This window comes from Hyperoodon ampullatus (genome assembly GCF_949752795.1).
Source record: "Hyperoodon ampullatus genome assembly, chromosome: 2".
NCBI classification, from domain to species: domain Eukaryota; kingdom Metazoa; phylum Chordata; class Mammalia; order Artiodactyla; family Ziphiidae; genus Hyperoodon; species Hyperoodon ampullatus.
In genome coordinates this window covers 99,519,767-99,543,558 of record NC_136915.1, presented here as the reverse complement: position 1 = coordinate 99,543,558, position 23,792 = coordinate 99,519,767, and the positions used below count along the sequence as shown (strand labels likewise).

General features: G+C 36.2%; 1 protein-coding gene across 1 annotated transcript; it reads right to left on the bottom strand.

Moving 5' to 3' along the window:
• Window positions 1-165: 165 nt before the first annotated feature.
• RAP1A (RAP1A, member of RAS oncogene family) lies at window positions 166-22,405 on the bottom strand. The gene is made up of 7 exons (XM_079696504.1): window positions 22,326-22,405; window positions 18,780-18,848; window positions 16,667-16,723; window positions 13,624-13,764; window positions 12,016-12,159; window positions 6,881-6,996; window positions 166-861 (listed from the first exon to the last, which is right to left on the bottom strand). Exons 1-6 carry the CDS (start codon window positions 22,380-22,382, stop codon window positions 6,910-6,912), a joined length of 555 nt encoding a protein of 184 aa, XP_079552630.1. The 5' UTR covers window positions 22,383-22,405; the 3' UTR covers window positions 166-861; window positions 6,881-6,909.
• Window positions 22,406-23,792: the final 1,387 nt, after the last annotated feature.

The window sequence follows — 23,792 nt, the reverse complement described above, 5'->3', positions numbered from 1 at the left end:
GTGCGAGGTCTGTTTGTAGAGAAATCACCATTTACTTAGGGGTTTAAAGCCAAGTGTTCTGCAGGTACCAGCCAGGAAGGAGCTACTGCTGCATTTAAAACAATGTGATCATTATAAAATAAAGGCCTTAAATCTATAAACAATAACAAAAACACACAAACCAAATGAAAATGTACTAAAATTTAATCATCCATAAAAGCTGTAATTTAATCTGACAGTAAAACACAAGAAGCAATATTAGAGTTGGTTTAGTATATTATATATTTTAGCTTTGAAAGCCATAGAAATCAGTTATCCCAGTTTTTTTTTCTCTATAAAAGACCCATTTTTCCAAAGCATTATGCACAAACAATTTTAATTAGAATATAATGACAGAATGATATTTCATAATTTTTTAAATATAAAATGAAGTCAATGACTCAAAAAAGTTATCTGCTGCAATGAGTCTGAGGGGAAATTTTCATAGTCTATATCATTACAGATATAAAGTATAATGGTTCAACTTTTTAGTGCTTGACAGGGAGGAAACATGATAAAAAGGTCAATATGAAATCATTTGATTATAGTAGCAATATCTAACATTTGAAATGCATCCATGCTCTTTTGTATAATCATATTAGAGTCAAGTATATTTATTTTCACATCTGTTATAACTGCTATTGCAAAGGAGAAATACTATTGTCTTATTTTCCAAGAGATATACACAGAGCAATTCTTTTCTCCAGGGAACTTGTGCAAACCAATATAAGATCTAAATTCTTCACATAATATATAAAACAGGAGAAGCCTCTTCAGATTTATTTTTTGAAGTCTGGAATGCTGGCACTTTCCAATTAGGCAACAGTTCTTCATTCCTGTAATCTAGAACATTGAATAGATACAGATATATATATACTGATATATATGGTTAACCTTGATATCAGAAGATGATAGTAAATAAGTAGATATCTAATAATACAGAGAGAAATAATGATCTTGGCTGATCATTATTAGATAGCTAAATTATATTAAACATATATAGTAACAAGGGATTTTAAACTCCCTTTAAAAATGTTTAAAAAATAGTTTTATTATACTTAGTGTTTCACAATGTATCTGGCAGTCCTGTCTGTAAAGAGGAAAACACTGATTATTTCATTTCTACCCCACTGTCATCTTATTTTTAAAGGTTCCTTTTCCACTAAGGAAACAACTCATGCCTGCATCAACTTCCCAATGGAAATGCTTTATTCAACCATTTTATGATTATTTATATTAGGGTTACCTATTCCAATTCAGGCTAGGACAAGAAGAAATGATACAGAAAGAGCTGATGCCCATTTTCAAGGGCAGAAGACTCAAAGTTAGGTTTACTGCTCAGCAGAAAAGAATTAGGTTAAAGGAATAATTTCCTGAAGATGAATTTCTTTCCTCAGTTTTCAAAAGTAGGACATATTAGAAAGACACTAACATGTTTCAGTATGATTTTACCTAACAGCTAAGGCTAGGTAAGCTGCCCTTAAGGTTCACGTACTCTTACTAAAAACATTTATAGTGGCTATTTAAATTTATTCCATATCTCAGTACTTCTTAAATGGGATCAACATGGCACTTCAAGTCTATAATCACAGGAAAGTGCTCTGCAAAGTATTCTGATTACTAAGTGACCTATTATTTGGTATTATCAAATATGCACAGAAAAAAAATATGCACAGAGATCTCAGGTAACATTAAATATATTGTAAGCTGAATTACCTATCAGAGTCTAAGAATTTATGCAACCAGGATGAAAGTCTTATTTCTAGATTTAGGTCAAGATTTCTCTCCTCTAAGGTAAAACTCATAGTAGTACACTGTAGGGTGTGTGTGAATGAATTTTTCCAATAGGCCAGGAGATGGCACCTCTTCCTTTAGACATAAGCTAAAAGGACATTTTCTGAGAACTGGAAATTAAACGAGGGTCAGCTAAGATAATGATAAAAATGAGCCAGTCAGGGGCTTCCCTGGTGGCGCAGCGGTTAAGAATCCGCCTGCCAATGCACGGGGCACGGGTTCGAGCCCTGGTCCAGGAAGATCCCACATGCCATGAAGCAACAAAGCCCATGCACCACAACTACTGAGCCCGCACTCTAGAGCCTGCAAGCCACAACTACTGAGCCCATGTGCCACAACTACTGAAGCCCATGCGCCTAGAGCCCATGCTCCGCAACAAGATAAGCCACTGCAATGAGAAGCCCGCATACTGCAACGAAGAGTAGCCCCCGTTTGCCGCAACTACAGAAAGCCGTGCGCAGCAACAAAGAACCAAAGCAGCCAAAAAAAAAAAAAAAAAAAAAGCCAGACAACTATAGAAGAGTTAAATACATTTCAGAACAGGAACTGGAGTTCTCATTTTTTCTACCTTTGTACCCTTACCTAAAGAAACACAAATACCATCAACTTTAACAATAATCACCTTCAAGGAGCTGATGATTTATAGTTACTGACTCAAGATTTCACTAAAAGCCTAAGCAAGCATTTGGCCAGAAGCTGTTTTTCCGAAATCTCACTACCAGAGGCAATCTGTGACCTTTACTCCTTTCTGTCTGTTTTCCCTCTACTTCATTTCAAAAAGGGGTACAATTACTCAGTTGTTTCCCCTAAGAGAGATTCATTCATATCTCTAAGGAAGCACATATTAGTTAATTTGGTGCTCTAGAAGATGTAATCTACTAAACAGACCCAAGAGACTTACAAGAGTTTTAGCACAACCAACTTTCCTCTAAGCAGACCCAGTTTAGTAACAGTCCCATAATTAGCATCAAATTACATCATAAATCCACTCCATGAAAATATTCTTTTATGGTAATGTTTATAGAGTTGATGAACATAAGTAGAAACTGTTCAGGGAATTTAAATATATAATTAAAGGAAAACAAATGGTCCCACACGGCCTGGTTGCTTACGTGATAGGCAGCTTCAATGCGGCCACTAATTTCTCTCCAATGAGTTCACTTAATGAAAACTTAAGTGGTATTTAAAGTCGACTACTACCTACAGACGTACAGAAGAAACATTTGAAAGAAGTCAACCCACACCTGAGGGGAAATGACTTCTAAAACTACAGACATACCAACACACATCCAGCAGAACGGCTCAAGTTACAAAGACTGACAATACCAAATTTGGGGAGGATGTGGAACTTGTAAACTGCTAGTAGGTGTGTAAACTGGTACAACTACTTGGAAAAATTTCTTAGCAGTTTCCACCAAAGCTACCACATATATAGTGTATAGTCTGGCCACTTCATTCATACACACACACACACCCCAAACAGAAATGCATGCACATGTACATAAAGACTTGTACAAGAAAGTGCACAGGATAGCTTCATCTACCACAGGGAATACAGCAGAAGCAAGAAGAACTACAATCCTGAAGCCTGTGGAACAAAAACCACATTCACAGAAAGATAGACAAGATGAATAGGCAGAGGGCTATGTACCGGATGAAGGAACAAGATAAAACCCCAGAAAACAACTAAATGAAGTGGAGATAGGCAACCTTCCAGAAAAGAATTCAGAATAATATTAGTGAAGATGATCCAAGACCTCAGAAAAAGAATGGAGACAAAGATCGAGAAGATGCAAGAAATGTTTAACAAAGACCTAGAAGAATTAAAGAACAACAAACAGAGATGAACAATACAATAACTGAAACGAAAACTACACTAGAAGGAATCAACAGCAGAATAACTGAGGCAGAAGAACGGATAAGTGCCTGGAAGACAGAATGGTGGAATTCACTGCTGTGGAACAGAATTAAGAAAAAAGAATGAAAAGAAATGAAGACAGCCTAAGAGGCCTCTGGGACAACATTAATGCAACAACTTTATAGGGGTCCCAGAAGGAGAAGAGAGAGAGAAAGGACCAGAGAAAATATTTGAAGAGATTATAGTCGAAAACTTCCCTAACATGGGAAAGGAAATAGCCAACCAAGTCCAGAAAGCACAGTGACTCCCATACAGGATAAACCCAAGGAGAAACATGCCGAGACACAAAGTAATCAAATTGGCAAAAATTAAAGACAAAGAAGAATTATTGAAAGCAGCAAGGGAAAAATGACAAATAACATACAAGGGAACTCCCATAAGGTTAACAGCTGATTTCTCAGCAGAAACTCTACAAGCCAGAAGGGAGTGGCATGATATACTTAAAGTGATGAAAGGGAAGAACCTACAACCAAGATTACTCTACCCGGAAAGGATCTCATTCAGATTCGATGGAGAAATCAAAAGCTTTACAGACAAGCAAAAGCTAAGAGAATTCAGCACCACCAAACCAGCTCTACAACAAATGCTAAAGGAACTTCTCTAAGTCGGAAACACAAGAGAAGAAAAGGACCTACAAAAACAAACCCAAAACAATTAAGAAAATGGTCATAGGAACATACATATCGATAATTACCTTAAACGTGAATGGATTAAATGCTCCAGCCATAAGACACAAGATTGCTGAATGGATACAAAAACAAGACCCATATATATGCTGTCTACAAGAGACCCACTTCAGACCTAGGGACTGAAAGTGAGGGGATGGAAAAAGATATTCCATGCAAGTGGAAATCAAAAGAAAGCTGGAGTAGCAACACTCATTATCAGATAAAATAGGCTTTAAAATAAAGAATGTTACAAGAGACAAGGAAGGACACTACATAATGATCAAGGGATCAATCCAAGAAGAATCTATAACAATTATAAATATATATGCACCCAACATAGAGCACCTCAATACATAAGCCAACTGCTAACAGCTATAAAAGAGGAAATTGACAGTAACACAATAATAGTGGGGGACTTTAACACCTCACTTACACCAATGGACAGATCATTCGAACAGAAAATTAATAAGGAAACAGAAGCTTTAAATGACACAATAGACCAGGTAGATTTAATTCATATTTATAGGACATTCCATCCAAAAACAGCAGATTACACTTTCTTCTCAAGTGTGCATGGAACATTCTCCAGGATAGATCACATCTTGGGTCACAAAATCAAGCTTCAGTAAATTTAAGAAAATTGAAATCATATCAAGCATCTTTTCTGACCACAACACTATGAGATTAGAAATCAATTACACGGAAAAAAATGTAAAAAACACAAACACATGGAGGCTAAACAATACGTTACTAAATAACCAAGAGATCAATGAAGAAATCAAAGAGGAAATCAAAAAATACCTAGAGACATATGATAATGAAAACACGACGATCCAAAACCTATGGGATGCAGCAAAAGCAGTTCTAAGAGGGAAGTTTATAGCTATACAAGCCTACCTCAAGAAACAAGAAGAGTCTCAAATAAACAATCTTACCTTACACCTTTCTAACCTTACACCTAAAGGAACTAGAGAAAGAAGAACAAACAGAACCCAAAGTTAGCAGAAGGAAAGAAATAATAAAGATTCAGAGCAGAAATAAATGAAATAGAAGCAAAGAAAACAATAGCAAAGATCAATAAAACTAAAATCTGGTTCTCTGAGAAGATAAACAAAATTGATAAACCATTAGCCAGACTCATCAAGAAAAAGAGGGAGAGGACTCAAGTCAATAAAATTAGAAGTGAAAAAGAAGTTACAACAGACACCACAGAAATACAAAGCATCCTAAGGGACTACTACAAGCAACCCTATGCCAATAAAATGGACAACCTGGAAGAAATGGACAAATTCTTAGAAAGCTATAATCTTCCAAGACTGAACCAGGAAAAAATAGAAAATATGAACAGACCAATCACAAGTAATGAAATTGAAACTGTGATTTAAAATATTCCAACAAACAAAAGCTCAGGACCAGATGGCTTCACAGGTAAATTGTATCAAACATTTAAAGAAGAGCTAACACCCATCCTTCTCAAACTCTTCCAAAAAATTGCAGAGGAAGGCACACTCCCAAACTCATTCTATGAGGCCACCATCACCCTGATACCAAAACCAGACAAAGATACTACAAAAAGAGAAAATTACAGACCAATATCACTGATGAATATAGATGCAAAAATCCTCAACAAAATACTAGGAAACAGAATCCAACAGCACATTAAAAGGATCATACACCATGATCAAGTGGGATTTATCCCAGGGATGCAAGGATTCTTCAATATATGCAAATCAATGTGATACACCATATTAACAAATTGAAGAATAAAAACCATATGATCATCTCAAAAAAAAAAAAAGGAAAAAATAGAAAGTGAACAGGCACCATACTTGTTCCTGGAAAGAACCCAAATGTCCATCAACAGCAGAACATATAAATATATTGCTAGTATAGTCATACAATAAAAATAAACTACTGCTGTATGCAACAAGGATTATTCTCAAAAACATTTTTGAGTGAAAGAAGCCACACATAAACACATTAAGTGTTTCTGTTTCTGTTAAGTTCAAAGAGAGGCAAAACTAATCCATTGTGTCAGGAATCAGGGCTGGGATTACATCTGAGGAGGAATGACTATTACTGATATATATGAGTGTGCTCACTTTGAAATATTTCATCAAAAAAAAATTATTTTCAGATAAACCACTGTTCCACTTCAATTCAGCTTGAATTTCGGTGTGACCTTGGAAGGCTTTCTATTCATTCAACCACTATTGTTTGAACACCCATTCTGTACCAGGCACTGGGGACGTACTGGTGAGCAAAACAGACATGATCCTTGCCCTCCCTCAGACAGCTTAGAATCTCATGGAGAAAGAGACAAATTATCCAGTAGATGAACATATCTATAAGTTATGTAAAACATTTAGAAATTACAGAAGCCTGGAAATACCCGAAGAGGTGAAATGGGAAGTGGTTCATGTTGGGAAAAGCCCAAAATAAGAGGATGAGAAAAATATTTGCTCTGCTTTTAGCATCTTACCTGGCTCAGAGCTGCTGCTTATTGTGGGTCTAAAGCAGCAGACATGATTTCTTTTTAGGCTTCTTCTTTTCCACTGGTGTTTTTCTATTTATCTGTCTGACCAGGTCATAAAATATCTAAATAAAAGCAAGAAAAAGTACTTATTCAACCAATATTTGAGACCTTGTTCCAGAAAACAATCTTGATTCTGTGAAATATTATTCTGCTCTTGGATCTGTATTTTGCTGCTTTGTTTTAACAGCAGGTTTCTAAGAAGCCTCAGCTGATTTTCAGTCAGGGTAAAGCACAACTTACCTACTTACAATGAGGGAAATACACTTGCTCTTAGAGATATTCAATAACAAATTAATAAAAAGAATTAGTAGTGAAAAAAACAAGATAGTGAAGTAGAATCTTCGATGCTTCAAAAACCTAATTATTAAGAGAATAGTTAATGCTTCACTTATATCTTTATACTTGCTTTATTTTTTAAAAAGTTCAAACTTACAGAAAAGTTGCAGGTACCAAGAACTTATGTATTTTCTTCACCCATATTCACCAGTTAGTAACATTTTGCCAAATGTACATTTTTCCAAAGAAGAAATGCAGATGGCCAACAGGCACATAAAAAGATGCTCAACATCGCTCATCATCAGGGAAATGCAAATCAAAACCACAATGAGATATCACCTCACACCTGCTAGAATGGCAATTATCAAAAAGAACACAAATAACAAATATTGATGAAGATGTGAAGAAAAGGGAACCCTCCTACACTGTTGGTGGGAATGTAAATTGGTGCAGCCACTGTGGAAAACAGTATGGAGGTTTCTCAAGAAAACGAAAAACAGAGCTACCATATGACCCAACAATTCCAATCCTGGGTATATATCCAAAAAAACCCAAAAACACTAATTTGAAAAGATACATGCACCCCTTGGGACTTCCCTAGTGGTCCAGTGGGTAACACTCCATGCTCCCAATTCAGGGGGCCCGGTTTCAATCCCTAGTCAGGGAACTAGATCCCACATGCGTGCTGCAACTAAGAGGTCCGCATGCTGCAACTAAAAAAAAAGATCCCTAGTGCCACAACTAAGACCTGGTGCAGCCAAAGTAAGTAAGTAAAGAAGTAAATAAATAAATAAATAAATATTACATAAAAGATACACGCACCCCAATGTTCATTCATTGCAGCATTATTTGCAACTGCCAAGATATGGAAGTGTCCATCAACAGATGAATGGATAAAGAAGATGTGGTGTATATATACAATGGAATACTACTCTGCTATAAAGAACGAAATTTTGCCATTTGCAGCAACATGGATGGACTTAGAAGGCATTATGCTAAGTGAAATAAGTCAGACAGAGAAGAACAAATATTGTGTGATATCATTTAGACGTGCAATCTGAAAAATACAACAAACTAGTGAATGTAACAAAAAAGAAGTAGACTCACAGATATAGAGAACAAACTAGTGGTTACCATTGGGGAGAGGAAGGGGGGAGGGGCAATATAGGAGTAGGGGTTAAGAGGTACAAACTATTAGGTATAAAATAAGCTACAACGATATACTGTACAACATGGGGAATATAGCCAATATTTTATAATAACTATAAATGGAGTAAAACCTTTAAAAATTATGAAGCACTACACTGTACACCTATAACACATAATATTGTACAGCAAAACTATACTTCAATTTAAAAAATAATGGTCCTAAGTTTATAAGCCTAAATTAATTGTTGAAGGGGGGACCCCTTCATTTACCCCCCTTTGGGATAAATAGATTTATCCCAAAGCTATTGACTCATTTATATTCTTTTCTTTCTGGTCCATCCTACCCACTCTCCCATTTTCATTAAACCATTTAATTCTATTGTCTTATTTCTAAGGAAGTTGAAAACATAAGAGTTTATGAACAAAATGGTAGTTTCTGTTTCACAACTCCAAAGCCCTTCAAGAACTTAATATTCATAAGCCATAAACAAAATCTCATTAGTTCCCCAGCCTCAGTGCATAATCTATAAGTGAAAAACAACAAAAGGATAAACTAAAATAGTAAATTAATCAAAACAGCATGTTTCTTCATGGTAGCCATGGGTTTCTGGCACTAAACAAAATGGTAACTGGTTTTGTGGTATTACCCTTAAGGATTTCCTTGGCAAACGGTGCCTACCTCACAGCAGCAGTGATGAGGGCAAGTTCGAACTATAGTTATTTGGTTAGATATGCTGAAAGCCCTCAGTCTAGGTTCTTCCTCATCCTTCTGAACTACAGAAAAATCTAAAGGGAACACAGAATAATTTCTCAATCCCTCTATCATTCCTTAATTGGGATGTTTTGATTCCAATTATTATTCCAGCATCAGCAAAGAACAATTAACTCTTAAGACTGATGTGATTCTGATACAACTATGTACTACTTTCAAAACACAACAAAAATGATGAGTTTTTTTTACTTTTAAAAAAATATTTATTATTACTTATCTATTTATTTTGGCTGTGCTGGGTCTTAGCTGTGGCACGCAGGATCTTCGTTGCAGCATGTGGGATTTTTTTTTTTTTTTTTTTTTTTTAAGTTGAGGCACGCGGACTTCTTACTTGCGGAGTGCACGCGGGATCTAGTTCCCCGACCAGGGATCAAACCTGGGCCCCCTGCACTGGGAGAATGGAGTCTTACCCACTGGACCTCCAGGAAAGTCCTAACAGTTTTTTAAAAAAATTATATATTATATATTCTCTGATATAGATAGTAGAGCATTAGAGGGCAATTTAGTTAAGCAGGATGTCCCTGTATGATTTCAAACTTGAGTCCAAGAGTTCAATCGTGTGAAAGTATGATCTCTCTATCTTCAGGCACTCAGAAATCACACACATATTTTCAAGGCATTAGCTATCTGAGGAACTATTAACTACCCCCAAAACTCTGTAGTTGGATTATTAGGCTATCAAGAGAAAAATATTAAAAGAAAGAAATTATTACACTTTCAAGAATTTCTAGCATAAAGTTTATATGTTTTCCAAAACAGTAAAGAACCTTAAGTAGCTGATATATTTCATTTTGTTGTATTTTTTTTTTCTATTTTTGTTTTATAAACCTTCATGTCAACGGTTGATTTTAACGAGGATACTGTGAAAAAGTACCTCTGCTGCATGGGAAACTGAAACCAGAGGAGGGAGATTTAGTAGCATGTAAGTTCCCACAAACAGGTAATGCTTGAAAGGTAAGGAATACCTCCGGTCCACTGTGCTCACTGGACCCTGGCCCAACTCAACCTTGGCCGAGCGCTATGAACTTGGTGGTCGGGTACCAGTGAGGGTGATCACAGGACAGCAGGAACTAGATCTCTAAGGCCAATCATCCTGCAGATGGTCACCGTGCACTACTACTCCCCTAGCCAAGCTCATTGTTTTACCTCATGTGTTTATGTGTTTTACCTCAAAGTTTTCTCTCTTTTCTTTTTTGGTGGTGGTGGGGGGGAGACTAAACCAAAAATTAACATTTTATGATCAGCCATGTTTTTCAGGATAACATCTATGAAACTGTAAGTCCACAACAGAGAAAGTTGAAACTGGAAGCATTTCATACTTCCTTTCATTTACTTGGCAGTGAATTAGAAATAACTGTTGTTGAAGATCTCAGCAGGACTTGTTCCCCATTAGGATGTAAGCTTCTTGAGGACAAGAATAGTGTCTGTCTAAAGGACTGTTACCCTGGTGTCTAACACAGTGGAACATAGGAACACAATGAATATTTGCTGAATAAATAAAATTTATGAATTTCTTATTTTTATGTATTTATTAAAACTGGTTTTACCTGAAAGGCAAGCTTTGACTTATTATTTGTAAAACTTATTTATTTATGGCTGAGTTGGGTCTTCGTTGTGGTGCGCGGGCTTCTCATTGTGGTGGCTTCTCTTTGCTGTGGAGCACGGGCTCTAGGGCATGGGCTCAGCTGCTCTGCGGCATGTGGGATCTTCCCTGACTGGGGCTCGAACCCGTGTCCCCTGCATTGGCCGGCAGGTTCTTAACCACCTCACCACCAGTGAAGTCCCACAACCTTAAATTTTTTTCGTGCCACATGTTTAAAGTAATTTGGTCATTTAAAAAGTCAAATAATAGTCTACAACCATAATATCAGTGAAGGAAAAGTGACCAAAAGAACCAAAGGCCAGAGAGAAATTGTAAGCAAAAACACACCAGAGGACTCTGATAACCTAAACCAGTCTTAACTCTCATCTATGTTGTAAGTGTGCTGAACTCTGACTGATTACCTGTGATGCTACAAATGGCAAGCACACTGGCAAATGAAGACTTTTGTACTACTGGGAAAGGAAAGAAGCCTATTCTGCTTTTTTTTTGTTTTAAAGAAAAAAAAAGCCTTATGTTAAAATTAACAAAAGGAAAGGAACCTCTGAAGATTTTGCTTGATGTAGTGGTCACAGTTGGGGATTGCACTAATCTTTTAGGGATCCAGTAAACTATTGGCCCTTTATATCCAGGCAGGCAAGCTTACTTGTTAAGCATTCCTGTCCCCAGCTATGTTCTCAGGATAGTGGAGTAGTTAAGTCACGGACAAAAAAAGCCTTATGCACCTGCTGTATCAGGCCTAAAAGACTGAGTGAATTATAGTTCTATATCCATCCACACTCACAGATTCTTCCCTTTGAGTCATGTACCAAAGGGAAGCAGGACTCAAAACACCAAATTCCATGATATCTTTCTGTACAACATAAGTTCATTACAGTAACTACTTTGATTTTTTTATTTTTCTACTTGACTTTACAACCTTTTTACACACATCTGCATAGGTAATTGTTACAATACAAGGATGATGTGACAATTTTCACACACCACTTTCTGGCTTATCATTTAGAGGCTTAGCAGGACTTTAAAAAACATATTCTTTAACTTAAACTACCTCTTTGCCAACAAGGTAAATGTAAGTGTCCTCATCACAGCCATCAAAGTGATTTCATATAAGAGAAGGAATATGGTTTCTAGGAATTACTTAGTGTTTTCCATAAATTGACAGATAAAGGCTACTTAAAAGAACACCACTTTTTCTTTTTAAAAAAATGTTTTTGGCTGTTAACTTGAAAGAAAGGAAACTAAAAAGGCACTTATTTGTGCTGCCTAGCAGCTGTAGTTTACCTCATTAACGTTGATCTTCGACTTTGCAGAAGATTCTAAAAAGGCACAGTTACACCACTGTCTTGCTAAATTCTGACCCTGTTCTTTGCCAACTACTCGCTCATCTTCCAGGTCACATTTATTACCAACCAAAATCATTGGAACCTGCGGGAAGGAAAAATTCATATAATAAGCCCTAACATACTTGTTACTCAGCCTTTTATAAGTAAGCAACTACCAGCCACCAACTGAAATGTGTTACTTAGGACTATAATCTTCATCAAGTGCTTAAAAAAAAGTGTATGTATGTGTGTTGGGGGGAAAATGGAGGGGGAAGAGACAGAAAAAATATGGACGAGATTCTACAACACTGATCTGCTAAATTATTTTAAGACTATAATCCCAAAATTATCAGGTGGACTAATGCTAATGGCTGAATTCCAAGTAGAAAAATGTGAAGGAAAAGGAACCTCCTGCAATACTCATTGTCTTGGTGTGTTTTAAGTGCCTCATCTCACAGGACCAAAAAATGCCAATAGTAGCGGCAAGACCAACACGTTAATAAGTTTCACTTCTACAACTGACATCTAGATCTGAAGGCTAGCTTAGGCGGGATATTAAAGAGAAGTAAGAATAAAAATACAGCCACTGAGTAGCTATGTCTTCATCTACAACTCAATCTTTAGTTTATTACATGGGATAAAGAGATTAACATTACCAGAGTTCAGTGATTTGCATGTAATTGCCTATGAAAAGAGAACTCTCTTAGATGAATTAGTCATGGGAAGAAAGAGAACTATTCATTAGGTTATGGTTGGTCATGAGTCATATGGTGCAAATTCCTCCCGCCTACAGTGTTACCCAAAGTTGAGGTCCTAAGCAGGTGCCTATGTTCCCATTAATAATGAGAGAGAACACACAAAAACAGAGAAGAAGGTACAAATGAAATTTTATATCCTAATTTATACAACTTTTGAAAAGGAACTTTCTGTAGCTCAAAACTGAGACAAACGTAAAATATACATTTAATCTTTGCAAAGAGGCACAACAACAATGATGCTATTCATCAAGTAAGACAAGAATTCTAAAACAGTATATTTTACCACAATAAAAAATTAACGTTAAAAAAGAATTCTAAAACAAAAACAAAATTAAAAAATATAAAAATGCAAGTTAATTAAAATCTTTAACATAATTCAAAGGAAAAAACTAAGTAAAAACTGTACCAACAGAATTTTAGAAATAGGAACACAGCATTATGGTTCTTAATAATGTTCTCTGAACAGTTTCTGACATAACTACCAACTTTCCAAGCCCAACTGGAGTCCCCCTTCTTCTACCAAGTACTCTTCGATTCTTCTTTCTCCACTGCACTTATGACCCACATAGCACCATGTAGGTCATAAGTGCAGTAGAGAAAGAAGAACTTTACATACGTGTCCTTCTTTTCTAACCATCTCAGCATATTATCTGTAGGTAAATTTAGAAAGCTTAAAAATGTTTTTGGTCACCAGGGCTCTTAGGCACATGGTAAATACCCTCTAAATCCTCTACTGATAGAGAAAATGGACACTTTTTATTTGGCCACAGAGAGATGGCAGTATGCTATATATAGAGAGAAATACTTACATCTTCTGTGTCCTTAACCCGTAAAATCTGTTCCCTCAGGTCTTGTAAGTCATTAAACGTGGACTGAGCTGTAATAGAATATACTAGTGCAAACCCTTGGCCATTCTTCATATACAAATCCCTCATCGCTGTAAATTGCTCCTATAATAAAAAATATACAATTATAAATATGACTTCTTAAATGTATATTGAAACAATTTAAATCAGAATAATCACAAGTGAGCTTCTGAATTTTTTTCTTTTTTAATGTATGTATGCATGTTTTTTTTTGTTTTTTTTTTGGGCTGCATTGGGTCTTCGTTGCTGCACGCGGGCTTTCTTTAGTTGCAAGCGGGGGCTGCTCTTCGTTGCCGTGCACGGGCTTCTCATTGCGGTGGCTTCTCTTGTTGCGGAGCATGGGCTCTAGGCACACAGGCCTCAGTAGTTGCAGCACGCAGGCTCAGTAGTTGTAGCACACAGGCTTAGCTGCTCCACAGCATGTGGGATCTTCCCGGACCAGGGCTCAAACCTGTGTCCCCTGAATTGGCAGGCAGATTCTTAACTACTGCGCTACCAGGGAAGCCCTGAATTCTTTATTACATGTTATCATGACAGGAAATGTAAGACGTGACACACGGTTTCTGGAAAATTTGAGATGAATGTTCCTGTCCCCTACGTACAAGACTAGAAACAACTACAGAATTAGAAGGGAAATCTTAACCACTTTAATTGTTTCTGTGTGATTTAGAAAAACTGCATATAGTTCCTTTTTATATACAGATTTTAATTATTTTGGTGCTACAAAAGATGATGTCCAAGGTAGTGTTTTTGGAAAAGAGAAGTTCAAGTACTGAACCCTAAGGCCCTCCAACACTAAGAGGTTGGGGAAATGAAGACAAATCAGGAAAGGAGACTTAGGAGTAATGAATCATACAGGGAGAAAACCAAGCAAGTGTTGTTTCCTAGAAGTCAAATGAATAAAATTTTTACAGATAAGGATAATGATCTACTGAGTCAAAAGTTGCTGAAAAGTCAAGGAAGTTGAGGATATATCCAAGGGATTGACTATGAATGACCATGGACTTGAAGCTGTGTAAAGAGGGGGTTGAGGATATGATGGATAATCAAAGATGTTAGATTTAACAGACTGCAGATTACAGTCAGGTTGAAGGCTATGAAAGGAAGTGAGATGGAGAAACAAGAGATGGTTAGTAGAGAGTAGGACACTTGAAAATGAGATTTAAGATGGTATTATGTTACTGGTAATCATATAGTCTAGGGTAAAGACCACGGGCATGAATGGCTGAAGCAGGGTGGAGGTCAAGGAACTGAGAGGCCAGCTACTGGATCATCTATATTACCCGTAAAGATTCTATTTGGATACTAAAATCACCAAGAATTCGGACTAAAGCAGTGTTGGAGAAAGTAAGCAAAAATCCTCAAGGAGTAAGGAGTGATCTAGAACAAGATCAAAAAGCATCGACTACTTTCCAAACGTTATGCAAGGCACTGGGGACAGAGAAGTAAACAGAAAATTACAACACAGCATGCTGAGTGCTAGGATGGTAAAAATACAAGATATTTGAGAGCACAAGCGGAAGATCTCTGCAGAAGGGGAAAATTTTCTTAATTTGGACAAGAGGAGGAAGAAACAATGCCCTTACACTTGTGGAGGCTGTGAAAGGAAGAAATAGAAAGTACTTTTTTTTTCTAACTGTTGGGGTCTTTGGGAACAAAGGAGAATCATTGCTGATTCAGAAGCTAGGAAATTTGGGGGTTGGGCGAAGTGGCAAGACAGGGAGATCTCAATTCAGCTGATATAAGAAAGAAGGGGTTCCAATGATCCAAAGTTTCCTATTGGAATCAAGATCCATTTTCCCACAAAAGAGTAGAAAAATATGGTATAATTCGTACTCTAATTGCTCCAGTCTGCTTAAGTTTTTTTGATCTGAAGCTTTCTCACCATTTATAAAATTATAGTGGGAATATTTGTGCTGAATTTTAAAACAACTTAAAACATTTAAGAATACCATCCAGGGCTTCCCTGGTGGTGCAGTGATTGAGAGCCCGCCTGCCGATGCAGGGGATGAGGGTTTGTGCCCGGGTCCGGGGGATCCCACTCCCAGCCGTGGAGTGGCTGGGCCCGTGAGCCATGGCCGCTGAGCCTGCGTGTCCGGAGCCTGTGCTCCGCAACAGGAGAGGCCACAACAGTGAGAGGCCTGTGTACCGCAAAAAAAAAAACAAAAAAACCCATCCATTTTAAAGCTAGGAATTGCCTAATAGGTAAAGTCTATGTATATGGAGGAAAAAAAAGAAAGAAAATCATTCAATGTGTGCATTTTTTGTGGTAGTATAATTGTGACAGAATAAAACCATCATTAATTAATTAAGCAATTAAAAAGGTGATGACAAATGAAGACAATGAAAATAAAAGCAAATACACAGAGTTCATACTATATAAAAGACATTTTGTGCCAAGTGATTTATAATCACTATCTCATTTGATCATTATAAGCACCCTATAACGTACTAAACGTCATTATACTCATTTAAGCATGTGAAAAATGAGGCTCAAAATAATCCTAAAGATTTTTGTCAGAATACACGTATCTGTCACCAGTCCCTTGAGATGTTAAAATGCTAATAAAAAGCAAAAAAGTTTTTTAATAAATGAATGACCATGGTGTCAAGAGTTAGTCTTATGTAAACCCAGAGAAATACCTATTTTAACTAAAATTCTGTATTTAAAATACTTTCCTTTTGTTTGTTCATTTAAAGCACTAAGAGCATAATCCTTACCTCAATACAGGGAAAAGAAACTCAACACACAGATTCTGTAGGTGAATGCAACATACAATTTAATAGTGATATGTGGGCATTAAGTACATCATAGATAGTTTCACGCACATAAGAAAATTTAAGAAGCCCTACATTTAGAGACTTAACGTTCTTAATCAGAACAAATGCTTTTACTCACAGAAATCATTCAGGTGACCAAATACTGTTCACAAATGAAAATCTGCCCCCCCACCCCCCCGCCAAAAAAAAGAGAAAACATCCTTACTGTTCCTGCTGTATCCAGGATTTCGAGCATACACTGTTGGCAGTCTACTTCAACTTGCTGTTAGGGTCCGGGCGGGGGGTGGAGGGGGATGAAAAAGTAACATCAAAATGTCAGTCTGTTTTCCTCCCACCTCTTCACTCAAAGTCCTTATTTACAACTATAACGCCTTTCTCTAGCAGTTTGCTGTACTGGTGGAGACCAACTTGGTACTACAGTAAAGAACAGGAGGTCTCAAACACATTCTATTAATAATACAGAAGCTAGGACTGTTAATCCTGAGTTTAGGTATTTTTCTGACCATTATGAACTCTGAGTAATGATTTTTGTTATTATTAGAAGCCAATGGTCATATTCTGCAATTTAAGAAAAACTGCAACAAACAGGTATAGTTCTAACAGGGAAAAAAAATGTATGAAGTATGTATATTTATATTATCTTCAAAACAAAGCACAAAAGCAGCTCAAAACACAGCCAATATCTGGGGGTAAAGAAAACTTTGCCAATTTACCAGATTCAAGTTGTCAAAGTTTTACTAAAATATGCCCCAAATTTAATACAAAGGAAATTTTTAAGAGATAAAGGGAACACAATAACATTGAACCTATATAGTTCTCAAGACTTTAAAAAAAGGTACTTCTTTGGAAAAGCTGTGTGTATAAGGTGAAATTTCATATACTGAATTCTACTTTCCCAGGGCTTTATAGAAGAGAAGGTTGTCCTAAAGAAAGTATCAACTATTAGCTGTGAGGAAAATTTTTAATAAAGAAGGGATTAAGAAAAGTGCTTCAACACTCAAAGTACAGATCTCCGTTTGTAGTTAAAGCTTTAACCAGCAGCTTATTTGGGGGAAATTTCAGTAATGCACCATGGTCTTCTAAAAATAAACATATTAACCTAAGGACTATTTTAAACTCTGCTTCTCTGCCAGATCAGGAATTGATGAGGAGCACCACAGGTGGATGTACAAACTCACTGTCTACCACTTATGGGACAAATGTGATAATAACCTGCACAATCTGTGAATGGGCATGTTCAATGAACAATGAATTAGGTCTGTAGTTTCTCAATATATATCACAGTTTTGTTTCCAATTTACAGATAACGAAACTGCTCTGCCAGTAGGCTTGATGAACTTAATTCAGCAAAAGTTATAGCACTATTTAAAGGTAAATTTTAAAACATCTACCAAAGCAATCCTTCCTTATTTGTTGAAAAGCAGGTCAATCTTTTTGGGGGGCAGTGGGGTATATCATTGGTTACTAGGCCTTCTTACAACACTGTCTCTTCCCCCCCATAACATACTTGGGAAATAAAATCATGAAAATTCTCCACAATTCTAGCTAGTCTTATAGTTAAATAAAATAGTATTTTTTGTCAAGACCAACTATTAAATTTTTTTTTCCTTTTAAATAAGCTTTACTTTTTGGAAAGCAGCTTTTGGTTCACAGCAACACTGAGCAGAAAGTACAGAGTTTCCATACACCCTTTTCCTGCTCCCTGCTAGCCTCCCCCACTATCAGCATCCTGCATCAGAGCGGTACATTTGTGAGAATCAATGAACTTTCATGTATCAACACATCATTATCATGCAAAGTCCACAGTTAGCAGTTTTACTCTTGATATTACACTTTCTATGGGTTGGGACAAATGTACAATGTCATGTATCCACCCTTAGAGTATTATACAGAATCCAACTCTTTAACTTTTTACAGTTTAAAGGAGAAATATTTTTTAAGTTATTATGCAACTAAACAAAAATAACTTTCAGTTACTATATAACTTCAAGCATAAAGTGTTCTTAATTTTAGTTCACAAAAAGAGTAATCAAAAATATACCTATTTATATGCAATTCTTCTACATTAAAAGAATTCCCACCAGGAAAATGTGTACATTAAAGAACAGATTACTAATCAGTAACAGAACATGGAGCTTTCTATAGCTAATAAGCAGTGTTCTACGAAAAGTATTTTGTCTTGGTGAAACTTTTAAAAACAAATACAGAACATCTGTATCATTTCTCAAAACTATTTTCAAAAAAGCAATTCCATGGATCAAGTTTTAAAGTCATAAGAAACTACTTGTAAGCATGTGTATACAAGTTTCATATTTTACCTTTCTGTAGGAATCTTCTATCGTTGGGTCATATTTTTCAACAAAAATTCCCTGAACAAATTGAACTGTCTAGAAATTTAAAAAAAGCAGACAAAAGTTAAGGACTTAAAAGAAAAATCAGCCCCTCTTAAATGTTACTTAACTTCGCAAAGTGGTAACGGTTAAATGTAATTATATGAAAACTCTGTGTAAACATGCAAATGTGAAGTGTCATTATTTTTCAACATAAGGATACATTCATAATTAAGAGTACACTTATAAAAGGAGGTGGTCATGTTAAAGACTGTCAGCAATGCTGCTGCTGACACTACACTGTTAAAATAATTACTGTATTAAGTTTTAAAATACAACGAAGATACAAATAAGGACATGGATTCTAATTTACTAAAATGTGAAAATTTATCAGTATTTAAACTCCTATTACCCCTCTATGTATCTATAGCAAGTTTTATCTCATACCCTCAAAGGAGAGAGACAAATGGTTGTAAATTTTAAAAAGTCTTGAAACAGTCTTTCTAATTGTGGGGGAAAACAGAAGAGGGAATTAAAATTTATTGAGTTTATTAAATTTATAATGACATTCAAATTTCATATTCACCCCAGAAGTAGTTATTTTTCTGATTTGCCAGCTGAGATTCAAACATATGTCTTCCTGATTCCAAAGCCTTACTCTTTGCATAGGAAAACATTACCTACTCATCTTTTTCAGATAATCTACTTTTATCTCTAAAATTTCTATAAGCAAAGATGGGAAACTAGGTATTTTACCATTCAGTAAATGAAAAGAAGTACAGAAGATGGTTGTGAAATATTTCCTAGATAGCTTTAGAACGGGGTCTGGTACATCACTGCCTAAAATCAAGGGTAAGAATGTGGACTGAGGTCATTCACACTTCAATTAGCCAGAGGAATATTTTATACACTATTTTAGCTTGAATTAAATAGATTAATTTGAATATAGTAAACTTCTTCAACTATCTATAATGGTGGTTCCATTTCCTCAGCTCTCATTTACTCTTCAACCCCCCCCAGGATGGTTATGGCATCATCACCTTACTGTAGCTGCTTTTATCACATCCAGCTACTATGCTATGACTTCTGAGCAGTCAAGTAAAGGTACATTATTTACATTCAAGTACAAGATACATTCTTTTATGCTGGATCCTCCAATCCTACCTACTCTTTAAAGGTTGAGAGGTACTCAGAGCCCAGTCCTGAGTTCTCTTCTCTCTCTAGTCTCTCCCTAGTCTCTAGTTAATTCCTATGGATTTTAAATTAATTTATTTTAAAAAGGTAATTCATGGACATAGGACAAAATGCAAAAGACACAAAAACATATGTAATGGTAACTAATTCTATTTACCACCTTTTCCAATTCCACTCCCAAGGAAGTAATTGATATGTTATCTGTAGCTTATTGAACCTTGCAAAAATAGCCTCTGTTCTTTTATAATATCTCCCTCCTCATTCTTCCTTTCTTATAAAACACATATGGTACTCTACACTGCTTGGTATCTTTTTCCTCCTAAGTAATACAGCTTAGATATCATTAATTATCAGTATATACACAGCTGCTGCATTCTTTTTAATGGTTTATAGTATTCTACTCAAAATACGTATTCAAAACTTATTTAGCCCCTACTGGTAGACATTTAGGTTGTTTCCAAACTCTTGCCACTGTAAAGAATGTTGTCATAGACATCCTTGACCATGTCATTTTGTATATGTGAACTTATGTGTGGGATACATTTCCAGAAAGGGACTTGCTGAATTGAAAGTTACATGCATTTAAAATAACGGATACCAAGAGGGAAGAGATATGGGGACATATGTATATGTATAACTGATTCACTTTGTTATAAAGCAGAAACTGACACACCATTGTAAAGCAATTATACTTTAATAAAGATGTTAAAAAATAAAAAAAAATAATAATAAAATAACAGATACTCGCAAACATTCACCACAGAGGTACTAAATTACACTCCTAACAGTAATGTAATTCCCATGAAATAAATACCATAGATATATTCATGGCAACCCAAATCATAACACAAGTCTCTCTTTTAAGCTATTGTCTTGAGGATCTGATGGTTATTTGATGTATTTACTCAAACATCTCACAAGCACATGACATTTGACATGACTCTTGATTTTCACTCTCAAATCTGCTCATTCTCCAGTGCTTTCCTTCTACTTCTTTAACGGTCCATTCATAAAATCAGTAGCTCGACTGTGAAATTTGGGAGTCACCCTCGACAGCTCCTTCTCTCCTAGACCCCATATCAATCTAGCACTAAGTTAATTGTCAATTCTATCTCCTATTTAACTCTCAAAATATCTACTTTTCTCTTCTTCACTGCTAATATAAGCTTCCACAAACAATAATGTGGTGTATTGCATTAACTCCCAACTTGTTTCCCACATCTTCTCTGCCTGTCTTCTAAATTACTCTTTATAGAACAAAGTGCTCTCTTTAAAACATATATCCAAATCTGTCACCACCACCGCCCTCCAAAAACCCTACCTTCAACAGCTTCTCATTGTCATCAGGAATAAATTCCAAGTTCTTACATGGTCTTCAAGTCATGATCTGGCCCCTGCTTATCTCTCACCTCATTTCCCTCTACTTTCTTCCCAGTTCACTCTTATCCCAGCAACTGTGACCCTTCTCAGTTGTTCAAATGCTAATTTAGGTTCCCTTGTCATAGGGGTCTCTTAACAATATACACGGGCTTCCCTGGTGGCGCAGTGGTTGAGAGTCCGCCTGCCGATGCAGGGGATACGGGTTCGTGCCCCGGTCTGGGAAGATCCCACATGCCGCGGAGCGGCTGGGCCCGTGAGCCATGGCCGCTGAGCCTGCGCGTCCGGAGCCTGTGCTCTGCAACGGGAGTGGCCACAACAGTGAGAGGCCCGCATACCGCAAAAAAAAAAAAAAAAAAAAAAAAAAAAAAAAAAAAAAAAACAATATACACGTTTCTTTCAAAGTATCTCTCTCACAATTATAATCAAGTAGTTCTTTGATTAATTGTGTATCTATTACATCTCCTCCACTATAATGTAAGCTCTGTGAGGGAGACTGTGACTGTTGTAACTTTAGAGTCTGACGTTATAGAAGCTCAATGAACACTTACTAAATAAATACAGCATGTGTACAAAAAAATGACCTTTATTCCACTTAAGTCTGGGATGGGGGTAGGGTAGGACTTACTCCACTGGTACTTGTAATAATCAGTCTCCCATACTAGAATGTAAGCTCCTTAACAATGAAAACAATTTTATTCCTCTTTGAATCACAAACACTAGTGCTTAACATAAAATAGGTAGCCAATAAATATTTGATAAATGAAAGAATGAATGAGCCACCATTATAAAACTACACATCCATGGTTACTGAATGAGTCCTTGTACCCTGGTAGGCCAGATATTAGGCATATAAAACATACTGCCACCTTTTCTCTTGATTGACTAGAAGTAGTAAAGCAAGAAAATATCACCATTCTTCTTGTATTATATTAATTAATTATAGTTAGGTGGCTAACTTACCAGAGCAGACTTCCCCACGCCTCCTGAACCAAGGACCACTAGCTTGTACTCACGCATGATGTGGTCTTTTTAAATACTGACAATCTGGGGGAAAAAAAAATCAAAAATTAATAAGCATGCTAAGAATAGCCTAAGAATGTACCACTGTTACCTGAAATAACATGACATTTTGTTTTTTGTTTGTTTTTTCCCTTAAAACTATCAAGAAGAAGACAGAGGCTATACAACAAAACCATGAATATTTTAATATAAATTTATAGGACCACTGCCAGGCATTTTAATTCATTACAGATTATCTTTGACTAGTCATCAATCATTAGCCTGTTCATGTTACTTCGTATTTGATCAGAAAATAAGATGATTAAAACTAGTAGTTATAGCTACAATCACGAGCCCGACTCTTTACGAAGCTATCACTTAAACTTACATACTTTTTGAAAAGTTCACTCATAAGCTTGAATATAATGAAAATGCTATTTTATTTGCTTAAAATATCATATATAATTCTATACTGTTTTGTTCATTACTGTATTATTGGTGAACCACATAAACTGTTACCTGAAATATTATTATGATACAAATGGGAAAATGTAGATGAAATTGTTAAAACTCTGTAGGTAGGTACTGCTGGCTTATTTCATAAGGCCGAAATTGCTGGGACGGGGTGGGGAAGAAATAAAAACTTTATTTTTTATCTCCATGATTATCTTAAAAAGATACAAAAGAATTTCCAATGACCATGATGGTGTAAATAGGAATGAACTTTCCATCCCACAATAAACAGCTAAAACACCAAACAAAATATATGAAACAACTGTTTGCAAGACATCATTGGACAATAAGCAGTATAGCACTGTGATCTCTGAGAGATGGGAAGGAAATGAAGTGAGATCTACACCTGCCCTGGCTTTCTGCCTAGAGGTACTTTTCAGATTGTGATGCAGGGAGAAAAAACTCAAGCAGAGAAGTTACCAGAGAAGTGGGAGTTATGCACAGAAAACTCCAGAAATCTGCACAGGGGTCCACCTGAGTCTGCGGCCAAACACTAAGCCAGGCATGCAGGATGAAACTCCATGAGGTAAGGCAAAGAATAAATAGTAATCTGTAAGCTGAGCAATTCCCAGAGTGCTGGGAAATACTGACATTCTGACCAGAAGAGTCTTCCTTGTTGAAAAATAGGCAATTCACTTGAAACCCCAGAATATTCATACTTAGTACAGGAGTAAACAAACCCTGGAATAAAAAATACTCTACATGCTTCCTAAAAAGCCTTAAAAATAAGCCTCAAAAGGATTGAGTCAATCCATAGATAACAACTGCCTGTCAGAACAAGTCCAAGATTTTTTTAAAGAAAAAAAAAATTCCACCATTCAACAATATAAAATTTTCAATGTCCACAGCATCCAATAAAAATTAATAGACACATAAGAAAGAAAGAAAATATGACCTGAAACTAGGGTGGAATGA